At 47.8% G+C, this 18,583-nt stretch overlaps 1 protein-coding gene across 3 annotated transcripts in view; it reads left to right on the top strand.

Annotated features, from left to right (window-relative positions):
- PTPRB (protein tyrosine phosphatase receptor type B) overlaps positions 1 to 18,164 on the top strand; it is a 113,116-nt gene extending 94,952 nt beyond the window's left edge. For 2 of the 3 annotated variants that reach the window (XM_055328220.1, XM_055328222.1), the window contains 12 exons: positions 301 to 400; positions 1,189 to 1,272; positions 1,375 to 1,392; positions 1,546 to 1,627; positions 2,200 to 2,290; positions 3,137 to 3,213; positions 4,297 to 4,431; positions 5,720 to 5,842; positions 6,034 to 6,197; positions 7,958 to 8,093; positions 14,678 to 14,798; positions 17,246 to 18,164. In XM_055328220.1, coding sequence (XP_055184195.1) covers positions 301 to 400; positions 1,189 to 1,272; positions 1,375 to 1,392; positions 1,546 to 1,627; positions 2,200 to 2,290; positions 3,137 to 3,213; positions 4,297 to 4,431; positions 5,720 to 5,842; positions 6,034 to 6,197; positions 7,958 to 8,093; positions 14,678 to 14,798; positions 17,246 to 17,268 — 1,154 coding nt within the window. In that variant the 3' untranslated portion in view covers positions 17,269 to 18,164. The remainder of the gene's footprint in view (positions 1 to 300; positions 401 to 1,188; positions 1,273 to 1,374; positions 1,393 to 1,545; positions 1,628 to 2,199; positions 2,291 to 3,136; positions 3,214 to 4,296; positions 4,432 to 5,719; positions 5,843 to 6,033; positions 6,198 to 7,957; positions 8,094 to 14,677; positions 14,799 to 17,245) is intronic. The other variant, XM_055328221.1, reaches the window with a different exon arrangement.
- The last annotated feature ends 419 nt before the right edge of the window (positions 18,165 to 18,583 follow it).

The raw sequence follows: 18,583 nt of genomic DNA, 5'->3' as shown, positions 1-18,583 counted from the left end.
CTTCTCCCTCTGCCTGTCTCTGCCTCTGTGTGTGTGTGTGTGTCTCTAATAAATAAATAAAATCTTAAAAAAAAAAAAAGTCTAAGAACGGACCTGCCGTTGCCGAGTGGGAACCTGCATCCCCTCTTCCGGGCCGCAGGTGCACCTCCCATCGGACAGCAGATACCGCAGCGTGGGCATCATTTGAGTTTTCCTGTAACAGCGTCCCTAGGGGGATAGAGGGTTTCCGCGGCTCTCCTCCCGGTTCTTTAGCACTAATTCTCCTGCCTGGGTTTGTTGTGTCTGTCCGGATGCCTGTAGAGCCCTTGTTTGGAGTCATCGAAGGTGTGAGCGCCGGGCTGTTCCTGATCGGCATGCTGGTGGCCGTTGTTGCCTTGTTCATCTGCAGGCAGAAAGCCAGGTGAGTGCACGATTCCTTGGTGCCCGGCGCCCCACTGTACAGAGGTAACCGGAAACGCCCTTTAGCCTGAAAAGTGAGAAGGGCCGATCCTGTCATTTCTCCCCGGTTGAACCACCTTTGCTTCTCAAGAAAACCAAGTCAAACCTGCCAACGATGACTCACTTTTTCTCAGCGTCTCTACTTGCCATTGATGAGTTTTGCCCTAACCAAAGGACTGAGGGGCCATCTGTAGCTTCATTTGAATGGGGAATAACTGCTTTTCCTCCTGGATTCAGAGATGTCTGTGACTTGCACACTCAAGTGCCTTTCTGAAAAACGCTGAAAAGCGTGGTTGCCGTCACCATTCCGTGGTCATATTTGTCATGCTAATTTAAGAAGGGACCAAAAAGAACCAAATAGCATGTGGCCCCAAAGCCACGCCCCCTCCTCTTAGGGATTGTGCTTGGCACGTTGTCCTCCCTCCCGCAGTCATGTCTTGCATCTAAGGTTTACCGGGGTTTTTTTTTTTTAAGGAAAGTTTTATTGAGAGTGTGGGAAGTGATTATGACCTGTAGCCAAAAACCAGAAGACAAATCTCCAGCTATTGCAGAGATCCGTTTCTGAGTGGGAAAAATCTATTTCTTCTTTATGCGCTTCCTCCCCTCAAAGAGACGTTGGCTGAGTGTAAATCTACAGGAATACTGAAAAATCCATATTTGCACAGACATGCACAGCCTCACCATAAATGGAAAACTCTGTTTAAATCAAGTTTCGTAATCAGAATATAAATCCTCTCCCTTATGTTGCAGCCATGGTCGAGAGAGGCCCTCTGCCCGCCTGAGCATCCGCCGGGATCGACCACTATCTGTCCACTTGAACCTGGGCCAGAAAGGGTGAGCGCCACATTTCCCTTCACATAATGTGTTGAAAGATGAGTTGAGTGTCTTATGTGAGATTTGCTAACGAGGTCTTTCTTCTTTTGGCGCCCTTCACAGTAACCGGAAGACGTCTTGGTAAGAGCGAGAACTCATTGGCACCTCTGTTACCTGCTTTCGAAGTACAACTCAGATTGGGCATGGTGGTGTCCCTTCCCATCAGTAATTTTCTTTCTCTCTCTCTCTCTCTGTCTTTCTTTCTTTTTTTTTTTCCTTTCTATTATATTTTAGCCCAATAAAAATAAACCAGTTTGAAGGGCACTTCATGAAGCTGCAGGCTGATTCCAACTACCTCCTGTCCAAGGAATACGAGGTACGACTCAGACTCAGCAGAATTTCCATCCCAGCCTCTCCTGCGGGTCCCAGGCCGAGGGGGGCTCGGGGGTCAGGACACCCTGCAGGATCCCGGCGGAGCGCTCTCATGCCTGAGTCCGTTCCAGATCCATCCGCTCTCATCTTCTGAAGAGCACAGCAAACAAAGTGCTACCTGGATAAGATGTTAAGGAAGGATGAGCCAGTCTCACCTGTAAACCCGGTTCCGTCAGTTATTTAACCTAGCGATTTGCTGGACTGGGGCACAAGGTGGGAGGGTGAAAAGGGCCCAGGCTTCGGGTCCACTGCCCAGCTTTGCCACCTCCGCACCTTGGGGCAAGTGACTTATCCCAGTCTGAGCCCCATCTGTAAAATGGAGGTGAGGATAGCTCCTCTAAGGCTGGGGTTGGGGGGGCAGGGGAGGCGGAGGTCACACAGGTCCCATACAAGGCGTTCCAGAAACAGTGGCTGTCGTGACACGTTCCTAGATCGTTATGTATCTCAGGGACTGTGCGATCCGCCTTCTTTGGTTTCATATCCTCCACTCGCAAACTTCTTTTTTTGACCTGATAGGACTTGAAAGACGTGGGTCGAAACCAATCATGTGACATTGCGCTCTTGCCGGAGAATAGAGGGAAAAATCGATACAACAATATCTTGCCCTGTGAGTTTCATGGGGAACTTTGTCATCCTGTCTTCCCTCTAGCCCTTTCTTCTCTCTTCCAGGAATAAAATGGGGCTAAAGAGATATGGGATAGCTGGATACGGAGGCTCCAAGGCCCTGCGTGCCTTTTAAAAGGGATGTTAGTGCACTTCCCACCCGTGCGGTAACGACCGGCTTGAATTCTGGTTCGAGTCGCTCTTCTCACTGGGTTGACATGTTATCATGTGGTCCCACTGCTTCTCCTGGGAAGCAGGGCTAACAGCAAAGGCCGACGTGGGTTTCCTTAAAGTCCCCAGTTAGCAATTATTACATGTTCTTTATTGTTTTTAAAAGATTTTATTTATTTATTCATGAGAGACAGAGGGAGAGAGGCAGAGACGCAGGAGAAGCAGGCTCCATGTGGGGAGCCTGATGCAGGACTCGATCCCAGGACCCCAGGGTCATGCCCTGGGCCGAAGGGAGATGGTCAACCGCTGAGCCACCCGGGCTGCCCCTTACATGTTCTTTATTATCCCGACCCAATCAGCGGATGGTGGTCCTGGATTGTATTCGTCCCAGCTGCGAAAGGGACCCGGCCTCCTCATAGGGCAAATGCCATCGTGTTAAGAAGGAAGGCAGAGGGGGCCTCAGAGAGCCAGTGGCCGGTTGGCTCGTGTTCACGGCCTCCCATGAGACCTGGGCCAGTCGGTTGTCCTCTGTGAGGCTCACCTGTGAATCGAACAGAAGCCCACCCCCCCCAGGGGTGTCTTGGGGGCCAGAGCTGCTGCACTCTAGCACCAAGCAGCCGGCCAACGGTGGAAAGCCCGCCCAGGACCCAGTGACCGATCTGTCCATCATTCCTTCCAGACGATGCGTCTCGAGTGAAGCTGTCCAACGTGGATGACGACCCGTGCTCAGACTACATCAACGCCAGCTACATCCCCGTAAGTGGCCCGGGGCCCGGGGATGAGGCTTGCATGGGTGGCCACGCTGCAGGCGCCCGGCGCATTCTCGGTCCACGAGCCCTTGGCAGGCGCCACGCAGCACAGAGCGCACGTCGTCACTGCCCGGCCCGGCCATACGATACAAGGCGCCCGGGTGGCCCCGGGAAAGGATTCAGCCCCAGCCCCGATCAGAGCTCCTGAGGGGCCGGGGGGCCCCCTGCTCAGGCTGCCCAGCGAGGGCACCTTGTTCCACGTCATCCGGATTCTGGAAAGCCCAACTCGACGGTTCGGGCCGCCGAGGCCCGGCGGTCGCTCAGCAGGCTCCGCACCCGGGCGCAGGGCCGCCCCTCGTGGGACCTCTGTGTTCTGGCCCCGAACAGGAGGGTAATGACCTCAAGTGGCCCCTGGGCTGTCGGTGAGCGCTCTGCGGTCGGGGGTAAGCGCAACCTGCCCCCTGAGCCTCGGGGGTCCGCAGAGTCGGGGTGCCAGGGTGCCGCCTGGCAGCAGGCCCGAGGGCACCCTCCGACCTGCACGCGCATCCACGGCCCACAGGGTCCTGTGGGTCTGCAGGCCCAGCGGGCCTGGATTCTGGCTCCTCGCAAGCCCGGGTCGGGCTGTGCCGCCGGCCTGAGAGCACTGCCCCGGGAGCACGGCACTGGGCTGCCGGGGGAGCCCAGGGGCGGGGGGGCTCGGGGACTGGCCGGCGGGCGGCGGCCACGATGTGGCAGTGGTGACACAGGTCAGGCCCGGGGCGCAGGCTGCATCCCCTGCGGCTCCCATCCGCCCAGTCCCAGACCTGCCTTTCCCCAGCCCTCTAATGTTCAACCCGACTCAGGCTCTGCTAGAAGGAACAGGGGGCAGAGCCCGAGGACAACGGTGCCTCAGTCTGCACACGTGCATGTGCACGCACCGTGCAGAATGCTCCAGATCGTTGCCCCAGCCCTCTGGTGCCTTAGAACAGACCTGCCCAGTAGACGGCGAAGCTGCCGCTTGACGACAGCTCAGCACCGCTGCCGTTGTCCCTGTGCCCCCGAGGCTTGCTGCATGTCGTGCTTGACTGTCCGGCCTGTAAACCCATCACAGGGCAACAGCTTCCGAAGAGAGTACATAGCTACCCAGGGGCCTCTTCCTGGCACCAAGGATGACTTCTGGAAAATGGCGTGGGAACAGAACGTCCACAACATCGTCATGGTGACCCAGTGCGTGGAGAAGGGCCGGGTGAGTAACAGGCCTCCGGCCTCGCGCGCTCACGCCCCCACCCCGTGGGGCCCACCCCCAAAGCCAGGGACGGATCACGTTAGTGGGTCGGGCCCCTCGGCTGCAAAAGGCTCCCGTGGCTTGTGCCCACCTCTTTTGGGTTTTTTTTTTAAGATTTTATTTATTTATTCCTGAGAGACCCAGAGAGAGAGGCTGAGACCCAGGCCGAGGGAGAAGCAGGTCCCTGCAGGGAGCTGACGCGGGACTCGATCCTGGGACCCGGGGTCACGCCCTGGGCCCAAGGCGGCCGCCCACCCGCTGGGCCCCCGGCGCCCAGGTTATGCCCACTTCTGATGGTGGCTCCGCAGTTTCAGTCGGGGGCGTTTCCGTTCGGAGAGCGGGGTCCCAGAGGGCTGTGACACAGAGCGAACAGCGGCCGCCTGCGGGCCCTCGGCCGGGGGTGACTGGCAGGCTCCTGGGGCTGCCTCTCGTTCGGGAATCAAGGGAAGTGCACTCGGGGCCGGTCTGCAGGCACAAAGCGAAATCGTTCCCCGGGCAAATCGAGCCCTTGCAACACACTTACGGTCCCGTATGCGCTGCATATGGTCAGTTTGGAGGTTACACACGAGGTTACAAACCCGGTGCCCGGAACCTGTGCTCCGGGACGCGTGCCCATAATTCCCTCTCCTCCTGCCCTTCGTGTAAATCGGAGCTTAGCCACGTGTTCTGACTTCTCAAAGACCACCGGGCACATGGCACCTGGTCCAGGTTAGGACGGTGACTTCAAACATAAGCAAAGAGGGGCCAGGAAGACGTTGCCTTCTTCTGCCTGGCTGGAACTTTCTTCAGAGAGAACCCCCCGCAATACCTGGGCTATGAGTGGTGGGACTGAAATGCTGAGGAGAGCAACAAGGAGCTCAAGCCTTGGATCCCGCACCTGAGAGAGACGTGAACCCGAAGGTTGGGGCTCCACGCCCTGCACAGAGGTGCTCCTCTCCCTGGACACAGGTGCTTCCTTTCCCTGCACAGACGTGCTCCTCATCCTGCACACAGGTGCTCCTCTCCCTGCACAGACGTGCTCCATGCCCTGCACACAGGTGCTCCTCTCCCTGCACAGATGTGCTTCTCTCCCTGCACAGAGGTGCTCCGCCTCACAGGAGTGGGCTGGCGTGGCCCTGAGCACGTGGATGCAGAGCAGATGGTCAGATGCTCAGTCCCAGCTCAGGAAGTCACTTCAAGGAGGAAACGTCCAGGTTCGGAGGGGACTCACGTGTCCAGACTCACTCTTTTCCCCTCTGCCTTCCTCTAGGTAAAGTGTGACCACTACTGGCCAGCGGACCAGGATTCCCTCTACTATGGGGACCTCATCCTGCAGATGCTCTCAGAGTCTGTGCTGCCCGAGTGGACCATCCGGGAATTTAGGATATGCAGTGTATGTTGGACCTCATGAAACCCCCAGCTTGGAAAGATGCGAGACACCTGTGACCCACCCACCCCACCCCACCCCCGCTTTTGGTGCCTCCTGCCCTGTGGTTTCGGCTCCTGGGAGCTGCTGCGTGGCCACAGTGGTCAGACATGAAGGTCGGCCCTGGGTCCTTCCCCTTACACCCTCTGCTCTTGCAGGAGGAGCAACTCGATGCGCACAGGCTCATCCGCCACTTTCACTACACGGTGTGGCCAGACCATGGGGTCCCAGAGACCACCCAGTCCCTGATCCAGTTTGTGAGGACCGTCAGGGACTACATCAGCCGGAGCCCTGGCGCTGGGCCCACTGTGGTGCACTGCAGGTACCGGGGGGCGGGGGGGCGGGGGGCCGGGAACACGGGCGGGGGCCGGTCCAGCTGCGCCAACCAGCCCACCTGGGCCCGCAGGGTATCGTCATGCTCTCTCCTCTCTTTTCCCTTTCTTCGCCTTCACCCCTCCATCACCCTCACTGTCCACTCCCCTCTCTCTCCCTCCTGCTGTTTTTGCCACTGTACAAAATGCAAAGTCCCTCCGTGACTTCCAGGCCATCTAGGAGTGGGTCCCGTCTCCCCCCCACCCCGGTCCAAGTTGCCAGAAACCCCGCTCTCATGCAACAACCTGCTTCTTCTCACCTCTTGCCGTTCTTCCTCCTTGGGGCGGGGGGGGGGGGCTAATCTCTCTCCTCCACCCACATAAACGCTCAGCATCCCTCCGCTCCAGGCTCCAGACCTCCCTCCAAGTCGAGTGGCACTTGGCATCTGTAGCACCCAAGTTTGCTCCTAAATTGCACTTCCCTCCTGACTTCTCTTTGCTCTAGACTGCACGGCCAGTCAGCCTACCAAGCAGTCCCTCTCTCCTCCTCTCTGGGAGCCTGGTGTTTAGCTAATTAATGTTTGCAGCCACACTTTGATAGCCAGAGCCGAATGGCACTAAGAAGACCAGGGAATTGCTCCACCAAGAGAAATGTCAGATGCCTTCGTTTCCTGCCAATCAGCCCAGCACCCTAGGAGCCCAGCTTTTATATGTCAGTGGAACCCTGATGCTTTTAATGGGAATGCGAGGCACTCCCAGGCTTCCTGTTTCTGAAGAACGGCCGGCGTTTCTGCCCATGCCACCAGAGAACTGTTCTCCTTTATCCCATAAGGCTGAGCATCCGAAATCCCCAGGTGGTGCGGCTGCTGGGAAGCAACCCGGCCATCCCTGGTGAAGCCCAATGTGTTCTCACCCTAGGATCCAGCAGTTCTGCTTCTAGACATCAGCCCTAGAGAAAGGCCTACACGTGTGCACAAGGAGGTTCACTGCAACACGAGTTTTCAAAGACAATAACTAAAAATGATCTCATTGTCGGGGCAACTGGGTGGCTCAGTCGGTTAAGTGTCCGACTCTTGGGTTTGGCTCAGGCCATGGTCTTAGGGTCGTGAGATGGAGCCCCACATGGGCTCTGTGCTTAGCCTGGAGCCTGCTTGAGATTCTCTCTCTCCCTTTCCCTTTGCCCCTCCCCCTGCTCGCTCTCTGTCTCTCTCAGATGAGAAAATCCTAAAAAAAAAAAAAAACACACACACACACACAACAAAACTCCTTGTCTATCAGTAGAGAATAGATTAGCAGGCGATGCTTGGCAGTGGCATGGCGTATGACCTCTATAGAGAAGCTAAAAGAAGGTGGATCTGCATGTAACGCCAGGGGTAAATCTCAAAACAAGGTATTGAGTAAAAAGAAGTTGGCGAAAGGACACATGAAACACGTCATCATTTTAGCAAACCTCGGAGACCCACAAAATGAGCAGTACATGCTGTCTGTGGATCAGCACGTATGCAAGACGAGTGTAAAACACGATGCGTGGACATGAAGCTCTAAGTGCAGAGCCACACCTGTCCCTGCTGGGTGGGGGATGTGGAAGGAGGAAGGAGAAAGAGATGGAAGGTGGGTTCCCTCACGGACAGGGCTCCCTGAGAGAAGCAGCGCTCCTTATTCTCCCACAGTGAGGAAGCGAAGAGGAAGACGGCGCTGGCATCTCTGGGTGCAGGCCCGACAGGCACTGTGGCCCTGAAGGCTCAGGCTTCTGTCACTCTGTCTCTCCTAGTGCTGGCGTGGGTAGGACTGGGACCTTTATCGCCTTGGACCGAATCCTCCAGCAATTAGACTCCAAAGACTCCGTGGACATTTACGGCGCAGTGAACGACCTGAGGCTTCACAGGGTTCACATGGTCCAGACTGAGGTAAGAGTTACAGGCTGAAGGACACGGACCGCCCCCTCTGCCGCTCTCCCCACGATGCCCACGGCTCTAATCGGACGAGGACAAATATCCTATGACTCATTAGGAAGAGAAAAAAACTGACTATAGATGTTCTGTAGGACTTGTTATCTTAAAACACATTTCACTGACCTTGAGGTACCTTGTGGAACTCTGCCAAGCTGTTTGCCCATCTTCTTCAGGTGGGGAGAAAGCGAGATGGATTATCCTTTAAATCAATGCATTGTACATGGGGGGGGCACTCTGTCTTTTTTTTTTTAATTAACTTTTTAAAAGAGTTTATTTAAACTCTATTTGTCAGCATAAAGTAGAACACCCAGTTCTCATCCCATCAAGTGCCCTCCTCAGTGCCCGTCACTCATCCCCCCTGCCCACCTCCCCTTCTGCAACCCTTTATTTGTTTCCCAGAGTTAGGTATGTCTTATGGTTTATCTCCCTCTCTAATTTTTCCCACTCAGTTCCCCTCCTTTCCCTTATAATCCCTTTGACTGTGTCTTACATTCCCCATATGAGTGAAACCACATGATGATGGTCCTTCTCCGATGGACTTACTTCACTCAGCACAGTGCCCTCCGGTTCCATCCGTGTCCATGTAAATGGTGGGACCATGTAAATGGTCCTTTCTAATGGCTCAGGAACAGTCCATTGTGTACACAGACCACATCTTCTGTATCCGTTCATCTGTCAAAGGACATCATCAGGCCAATCTGTCTCAAAGATCATTTTAAGATAGGCTGGCGAGTGAGCCCCAGAACTCCCATTAGTAAAGAGGAAACACACTTACGGTCTCTTCTCTCCTCCAGCCACCCACCCCCCAGCCACACACCCACCTCTGGAGACCCCAGACAAGTGCACACTGCTTACAAAGGATAAACGCTTCCATCTGTACTGTCCTTTGACATTTGCAGGGTGTTTTTAAATATGTTATTTCATTAAATTCATAAAAAACATAGAGGTGAGGTATTTTTCCATTTCCAGGCTACACAGCTGCGGTGCAGAGGCTAAAGGCCTTTGCACAGCTATGATGTGGCCGAGCTGGGGCTTGAACCTGTTCTAAAGACAAACATTATATGGTCTCATTCATTTGGGGAGTATAAAAAATAGTGAAAGGGAATAAAGGGGAAAGAAGAAAAAATGAGTGGGAAATATCAGAAAGGAGACAGAACATGAGAGACTCCTAACTCTGGGAAACAAACTAGGGGTGGTGGAAGGGGAGGTGGGTAGGGGGTGGGTGTGACTGAGTGACGGCACTGAGGGGGGCACTTAATGGGATGAGCACTGGGTGTTATTCCATATGTTGGCAAATTGAACACCAATAAAAAATAAATTTATAAAAAAAAAAAGCCCTTAGCCCCACAGCCTCAGGGTGGGATCTAGCATCATTGCTTCCTATAGGCACACCTGTCACCACCATTGTCCTGGGCTGGGAGTACTTTCATTATAACTACTACACTATACTTTTAATATTTTATTACAGAATTTTTTTAAATACATAAAACCAGGGTAAATGGTATAGTGAATTTCCGTGCACCTAAACTCCAGCTTCTACAATTATCAGTATTCCATGTTCTTTTTCCGTGTTCTACATCCCACATACACTATTTCCCTACCCCGTGGCCTTATTGGAAAATATCAAAGCAAATCCTACTTATCAAACCATTTGATCCTTAAATGCTGTGTATGCAGAAATTTTAGAGAAAGACTCTTAAAGATTGTGACCAGAATATCATTATCACACCTAACATTTTTAACCATAATCCCTTAATATCATTTAACATCCAGTCAGGGCTTAAATATCCCTAATTATTTCAAATTTGCTTTCTACGCTGAGTTTCCATAGAATCCAAACAAAGTCCACATGCTGCATTTGGTCGAAGTCTCTTAAATTTCTTTTAAATCTATAATAACCCTCCTTTGTTTTCCAAACTGTTTATTCATTAAAGACACCAGTTCAATTGTTCTGTATATTTTCCCACATCCCGGATTTGACCACAAATTTTAATTTGGGGAAGGGGAGATTTTCACATCGTAAGTAGTCTTGAAGAATGTGTGGTGTGTGTGTGTGTGTGTGTGTGTGTGTGTGTGTGTGTGTGTTAGTCATTGTCGGAGGCCTCTGGGCTCATGTGTCACCTGCGTACATCTGCCCAGAACTCCAGGGTGCATTGTGGCAGAGAGCAGACACGCTCACTGTAAACATCACTGGCAGGCTTCCAGGGCAGGGGGGACACAATGTGCCGCAGCTCTTCCTCCGTCTTGGATATATCTCCTTCTTTCCACTATTCCCTTCTCCTCCTAACGTCTCAGGATTCTGTGCTCTTTCCTCAGCTTGCCTGTTGAATGTTTGAGGTCCCCATGGTTCTGCCCTCAAGGTGCTACTCTCCCTTCTCTTGACCTTCATTCCTGGTGATGTCCCATGGCTTGCAGAACCGCATACATGCTTGCGTTTCCCAAATCTCATTCTCCTTTTCCGACAATGAGCTAAGAACCTGCCTACCAAACAGTCCTATCTGGAAGCCTTGCATTTGTCTCAAACTCAACAAAACTCAACAAAACTCAGGACTGAACTCATTATCTGTCTCTAAACAAAGAGTAACAATGAAAGCACTCCTCCCCCTCTTGCTTCTTCCAGGTTCAGGTAATGGTGCCACCATGCCCGTGCCCTCCGTGTGTTTGCCCAAACTAGGATTCTGATGTCTCTTCCCAGGGTTCCCACATTCAGGCAGTCATGGAGTCCTGTCTATTGTACCCGACATCTTTCTCTTCCTTCTGGTCTCCCACCCAACTGCCACTGTCCTCACTCAGCTGTTTATCAGCTCTCACTGGGCCCTTCTGTGCCAACCTCCCAGTGTGTCTCCTGCCACCAGCCTCTGCCCTACCAACTTTGTCACCACTGCCACTGACATGGCGCTTTTGCTCACTGTGGCAGCTCCCTGTGTAAAAACTTTGGCAAGCTCTCCATTGCAGTAGAATGAAGTTCAGACTCTCACTCTTGTTGTATACAGGCCTCTTCATAACTAGGCCCCCAACTTATTGCTTCAGTTTCATATCATAACACCCTCCCCATTGTTTTAGGGTCTGCCAAAATTAAGGATGGTTTCCCTCCCTGGGTCAGAATTAACTTTGATTCTTTTGATTATAATGAGATAAATATTATGGTAAGAAATATTTTGCCTCTCCTTTTTTTTCTTTTTCTCCTTTTTATCAAGTGAAATCCCAGACAGTATTCACATATTACCTGTCCTGTTGTAACTCCTTGCCCACAGTGGGCTTCTTGTAGTCCCAGAAGCCCTGGCCCCAGCCCTAGTATGGCTCATTTGTCCTGGGAGTGGGTGCAGAGGGCTGTGATCCACACCTGAGCCAGAGGAAACAAAGAAGGAAAGACATTCAGACCCCCTTATATTACTTTTCCGGGTCAATGGGAATAGTCAACTTTAATTTTATTCCACCTTCTTTGGGATACAAAGGGTCTTCACAAGTTTTAATAAATATATCAAAGAGCAAGGATTTCTAAACAAAGAGGCATTAGACAGAAGATTTTCAAATGTGTCCTTCCTTCCTTTAGCCTGCCTTAGGGGAAATTTGTGGCCTGACTCCCAGAGAGACACTCAGATGAAGCAGTAAGTTGTTAATAAGAGTTGATAGTCACAGTCTGTTAATCTCTTCTGCTTTCTGGAAGGAGGAGACAGTGGGATATGGTAGGACCAAGATTTTTGGTGCCCATTTGGGGGATTGTCCTTGGGCTTTCCCATGGCTCATGCACCCTACATTTTGGCCATGCTAGACTACTCAGTTTCCAGAATATATATGCTCATTCATGTTATTTACATCACTTGGAATGTCCCATTCTTTGGGACAAACTTTTACCTTTCTCCTTAGATTGATACCTCTCTCCCCAAAAAGTGAACTTGACAATTTCTTCTTATATATGAAGCTTTAGACACAATTTGATCTTATATTTATCATCTTATAGGTATTTTTTGTCCACATGTCTGCCCCTCTGCTAAACTGTGAACTCAAGGACTGTGAAAAGCTCAAGGTCTAATTCTATAAATACTATTTAGTACTACAACTATTGGTGAAATTGAATGCAATTGAGGCTTCACAAGTCAGCGAGACAGAGCAAAAAATTTTCATGATCCAAGTTTCATAGAGTCTAATAGACTCTATTCTTCATTAAGAATGAAGTGGGAAGCACATTAAGAGTCTGAAGGTTTGGGATCCCTGGGTGGCGCAGCGGTTTGGCGCTTGCCTTTGGCCAGGGCGCGATCCTGGAGACCTGGGATCGAATCCCACGTCAGGCTCCCGTTGCATGGAGCCTGCTTCTCCCTCTGCCTGTGTCTCTGCCTCTCTCTATATATCTCTATCTCTCTGTGACTATCATAAATAAATAAATAAACAAATAAATAAAAAAAATTAAAAAAAAAAAAAAAAAAAGAGTCTGAAGGTTTTAGTAGTAATTATTTTCAAAAGGACATTCTATTGGGAGAAGAAGATTTTATATTTAAGGCAAGGCAAATTAATGAATATTAACTGGTTTCAAAGGCCGTAGTGGATCATTGTTGAAGAATTTATTAATAAGACATAGCATAGATGTAATAGAATTGTCCACAGTGGAACTTTAAGGTCCCAAAGTAATTTGATATCCCAGTACAACTGAAAATATGAATCATGCTTTGGATGAAAGGAAACAGGAAATATCTATCTATAATTTGGTAGATTGTTTTCAAGATGGCAAAGAAACTGCCCATACTAACAACCATTTTCAGGATAGTACTCTCCTCAAATTTTCAAGATCAAGGTGGCATGAAAAACTTATAACACTCAGAAATGCAGAGAATAGTTAATCAATATTTATGCAGGCCTCACTCATGATTGATTTATTTCTTTGATATATCCTAATCTAATGACTATCCCAGACCTATATCATGAAGTCCCTTTGGTAGATGACCAGGCTGACTTTCAATCAGAGGCAATGCCTAGTGTCAACCCGTGAAAATAAATACTGGTCCACTTGTAAAGTTCGTTGATGAGGAAAGATCTTACAGTCTCACTTTGTATCTCAAACCTTTAAAATACTTTAAAATAACACATGAATCACCTTAAATGTGGGATCCAGGAACGTTTTTCAACATCCATCTAATTGATAGCAACACAGAGCCTCATACCCTTTAATGGTCAAAGGATATTAGCTCTAGAAGACACCTCAGATGTTTTCTAGATGTTCCCTGAGAAGCCTCGTGATTCAGTTTAGGCCAGCTGGAGGCAGACGAAGAGCCCAGTGTCTCTTGCATGCTAGTGGGCTTCCCTTCCCGCCTCCTCTTTCTCTGGGTGGGCTCTGAGCAGTTGCTGTGTCATTAAAGGAACCTGAGGCCAAGGTCACATGGACATTCTTTTCTTTATTAGACAGCTCTGTTAGTAGGAAGGAAGGCTGCCTATGTTGTCAGGTGCGTCTTTATGGTCACCAAAACACTGACTCTTCTTTGTTTCTATTTCAAAAGTAGATCGTTCCCAGATAATTGGCAGAGGTGAGTCTGTTCTCACTGTGTAACCCTCTGTAGTTCTTTGTCATCAGCCAACATCTTGGAGAGTCTTCCTTGTGAAGAAAACCAAGATAGATAAGATACTAACCTTACCCTCAAAGAACCGACAGTCTTTGGTTTGGTGGGGTCTACTGTATACAACTTCTTTTTCTTATTATCCTCACAAAAGAAAGGGAAAAAAACAGGGTATGCAGTGAAATTATTTCCTCATTCAATTATGCAGTGAAATTAGGATTCATCTAAGGAAACTGGTATAGTGAAAAGAACATGAATATGAACCCTAGGATCATTTGCTCGGGTCCCATTTCTTGGCTATGTGAGAAGTTACTTAACACCTCTGAGTCTTCATTCCTATGAATAGTTATATCTACTTTATGAAATTGTCAAAATAATCAAATGAGATAACTTATGTAAAATGCATAGTACAGTGTTTGGTAGTCAGTCGTCTATTTACAAATATTTGTAGAGGACTGACTATGTGCCAGACATAATTCTAGGCACTCATAGAACATACTCCCTAAATATGCATGCACATAAAAAGGAATAAATAAACACCATGAGGGATCCCTGGGTGGCGCAGTGGTTTGGCGCCTGCCTTTGGCCCAGGGCGCGATCCTGGAGACCCAGGATCGAATCCCACATCGGGCTTCCGGTGCATGGAGCCTGCTTCTCCCTCTGCCTGTGTCTCTGCCTCTCTCTCTCTCTGTGTGACTATCATAAATAAATAAAAAATAAAAAAAAATTATAAAAAAAAATAAACACCATGATTCCCTCATTACCATTATTCTCTTCTTAGTGCTAATAGAAAGGACTCTTCCCTCATTACCATTATTCTCTTCTTAGTGCTAATAGAAAGGACTCTGCTGTGTACTACAGACTATTAGTGAAATGATCAAGAAATTTGCTAACCATATAGAATGTCACTACTCTTGATATTTTTGTGAGTCTCTCATCTTTCTTATGCTTGAGAATTTGCCTTCCTCTGACACATTCTCTGCTTTCTCATAGTGTCAGTACGTATACCTACATCAGTGCGTAAGAGATGTCCTCAGAGCACGGAAGCTACGGAGTGAACAAGAAAACCCCTTGTTTCCAATCTACGAAAATGTGAATCCAGAGTACCACAGAGGTAGGAGCTTCATAACTTATAAATTCATTTATCAAGATATGGTGTATCTAGAAACCATTAATAACCTAACCTCTTCAAAGCGCACCAGGCCTTTCTTCTTCCACCCAAAGGCGCTTAGAGAGTGGCAAAAGGGAGGAGAGGCAGAGTGGGGGCAGGGCCAGCTCCACAGCTGAGCACGGACTGCATGTGGTAGCTCTTCCTATCTGGCCTGGGATGCCCTCTCTTAAGAGTTCTGCTTAACAGTACTCTTTTCTAAGCAGTAAGGCTCTGTGCTAGGGAAGATGCTCTGAAATCACAACTGGGGATTCAGATTGTAAAATCCCTTTGGAGAAGAATTTGGCCATATGTATCAAAGTCCTCACTACGTTCTTGTCACCTAAGTGCTGAAAAGACTTTATTCATGACAATTTTTATAGCTAAAATTTTAATTGAAAAAAACCTCAAATGTTCAATAGAAGACTAAGCACACCATGGTGCATTCATTTAATAGAATACAATGCAGTCATTAAAAATGGTATTTTTAATGATATTACAACATGGATATTCTTATAAATATGCTGAGTTTAAAACACACACACACACACACACACACACACACGCAGGGGCGCCTGGGTGGCTCAGTCAGTTAAGTGTCTGACTCTTGGTTTTGGCTCAGGTGATGATCGTGGGGTAGGGGATCAAGCCCAGCATTTGGCTGTATGCTCAGTGCAGTCTGCTTGAGATTCTCTTTCCTTCTCCTTCTACTCTTCCTGATTGTTCTTTCTCTCTCTCTTAAATAAATAAATAAATCTTTTTTTAAAAAAGATTCATGTGATCCCTGGGTGGCTCAGCGGTTTGGTGCCTGCCTTCAGCCAAGGGTGTGATCCTGGAGTCCCAGGATCAAGTCCCACATCGGGCTCCCCACAGGGAGCCTGCTTCTCCCTCTGCCTGTGTCTCTGCCTCTCTCTCTCTCTCTCTCTCTCTCTGTGTATGTGTCTCCCATGAATAAATAAATAAAATCTTAAAAAAAAAGATTCCCTCTCTCCTTCTCCCTTTGCCCCTCCCCTATCTCTCTCTCTCTTTCTCTCTCTCAAATAAATCTTTTTTTTTAAAAAAGATCCCCTCTCTCTAACAAAAAACAAAACAAACAAAAAAAAGTAGAGCAAACAAACAACACATGGGAATAAAAGACTAGAAAGAAATAAACCACAAAAGTAAAACAAAGTTCTCAAATCAGCACAATAATATATGATTTTTCTTCTGTTTTATGTACCCCATTTTCTAGAATAGTATGTCACATTTTTAAAACAAAAATTTTAGTAAAACTTTATAAACTAAGAGGCACTGCTTTGATCAGACGCTAATTACTTGACAAGTAAAGGGTCTCTATGCCTTTTCCCATTCTAAACAATCATTTAGACCTAACTTATCACAAAGGCAAACTGCAAATTCGAAGTTACATTGTATTAGTTATCTACTACTGCCTAACAAATTACCCTAAAACTTGGCAGTTTAACTCAGCATTTATTTTCTCACAGTTTCTATAGGTCAGGTATTTGGAGGAGCTTAGCCAGGTGGTGTTGGGTCACTCACGATGCCATAGTCAAGATGTTGGCCAGGCTGCAGTCATCTGAAGGCTTGACTGGGGCCGGGGGTCCATTTTAAGAAAGTGCACTCACATGGCTATTGGTTTAGGTCTCAATCCCTTGCATGTGGACCTGTGTCCATCTAAAAATTAGATCCTTCTCGAAACATTATTTTATCTCCATTTCTAATTGATCTTCAATTTTATTTAGTTCTCTGCACCTTCCGTATCCAGTGACTGAGCCAGGACAGTACATAGTTAATGATCTGTGAAGTAAATATATATGAGACAGCTGCCATTTAAAGGGGTCCTTTGTTAATCAATAATTCTCTTGGATTATAAATTATTGCCCCCTAATTTATCTGTGTTACAAATTAAGGTTTTTGCATGTCACATCCTTTAAGAAGCTCCAGGATGGAGGGAGCTCTGGGGGATCGGGGAGATTTCTTTGTTTTGTTATGACTTGTGTGAGAGTCGTTTTTTGTTGTTGTTGTTGTTGTTTTTTAAGTCATCTTGGGTGCTCCTGGGAGAGCCAGCTATGGTGTGATTAGCTTCAGGTGTCTGAAAGTTAGGATTCAGGTCCTAGCTCTGGCACTAACACAGATTACCAAGTTGTGTAACCCTAAGTGAGTCCCTCTGCCTCTCTGGGCCCGTGGGTGCATCTATATAATCAGAGAGGATGGACTAGAATTACTGGTCCCTTAATTCTCGTAATCTGTGGTTCTGAATGGAATGACCTGGACCCCACAATGATGCTCTCGCCCTATACCATATTGGACTTTAGTCATTTCCGCTAGTCTTATCCATTTGTAATCTTCATAAATGGAACAAACGACTATGACACACTCTGCTCCATCTCTAACTACAATGTCCTTCCTTTCAGACACGGGCTATTCAAGGCATTGAGAATGTATCTGAAGATCTCTCGGATAAAATGTATTCACTGCGTGATTTAAAAACAAAAACAAAACAAAACAAAAAAAAAACAGAACAAAACAAAAATCAAAAAAAAAAAAAAAACTTGCTTCATGCCCCACAGAGGTGTCAGCTATTTCTGTTGATACAATGTATAATTTATTAATCTGCAGAATTTTAAAGAATTTATGTAATTTAAAGGTAACAGATATTGTACATAGTTGTATTTTGTAGTTTCTTCTGTACATATGTATTTTTTCATAATGTTTAATATTAAGCTTTATATAATGCTATTTTTCCACACTAAAGTGTTCATGGATTGTTCTACGTAAACTAATTCAGCCTGTGTAACAGGACTACCGGTAACATATGTCTGGAAGGGGTTGCAGAGGTGATCCCATGGGCCACGGTTTTGACCTGTTTTGATATCTGCTGGTGAGGATAGAGGGCAGGGCTGGAGAAAGCATGTAATACAGCTGGCTTTCCTGCATTGCTCTTCTAGGAATCTAGGGATCCGAAGATGATCCAAATGTTATTTGGACGAATATAACAGTCAAAACCGGATTAAGCAGCACCAAAGCTGAAGTAGGTGGTTATTGCTAAGCTAGTTCATCTCTCCCCCTTCGCCTGCCAGAGGTTCAAGCCAAAGTGGTCAGTTCAGGGGCCACATAATTTACAGAGTGGTCCAGGCTGCAGGGTTGAGGATTCTGAGAGAGAACGATCCAAACAGAAGAGATGAATTCCTTGTATCGAGAAGATTGCCTCCTGTACCCTTAACTGGAAACCAAATCAACATGCAAAGTGCCGTCCGTAGTGACTGGAGATTATTTACTACATTCGTAGTGTGTGAACCACACACACCCGAACTATAAAGAGTATGTGGTTGATGATGACTCTCATCTTTGTCTCATTGCTAGTGGGCTGCATTCCTGGAAATGCCAGAATTATGTCACTCATACTTGGTTTTCCCGTTTAAAGAGGATTGTTGTAGCAGATTATATTTCTGATCAAAAACTTGATATTAACATCTTTATAGCAATGTCATATATAGTTCGTTAAAAAAAAATTAGTGGTGCTTAATATAGAAATTCCCAAAAGACTTTTCTAGTAAGTCACTGAGGTCAAAATAGCAGTAATCACCTGAAGATGCATTTAACATAAAAGCCAAGTTTCTCTTCACTAGTTGTGCCTATTTTGACTATAACAAATTTCAGTGGGTTAGAAAGTGGGCATTACCCTCCCCGAGGTCCAGTTCTGAGGGTGCTTCTGGGGACAATTTGAAAGGTATCATCTATAGAGAATCTTC

The sequence above is a fragment of the Nyctereutes procyonoides genome, unplaced genomic scaffold (assembly GCF_905146905.1).
Source record: "Nyctereutes procyonoides isolate TBG_1078 unplaced genomic scaffold, NYPRO_anot_genome, whole genome shotgun sequence".
In the NCBI taxonomy this organism is placed as follows: Eukaryota; Metazoa; Chordata; class Mammalia; order Carnivora; family Canidae; genus Nyctereutes; species Nyctereutes procyonoides.
This window is presented reverse-complemented; position numbering and strand designations above follow the sequence as displayed.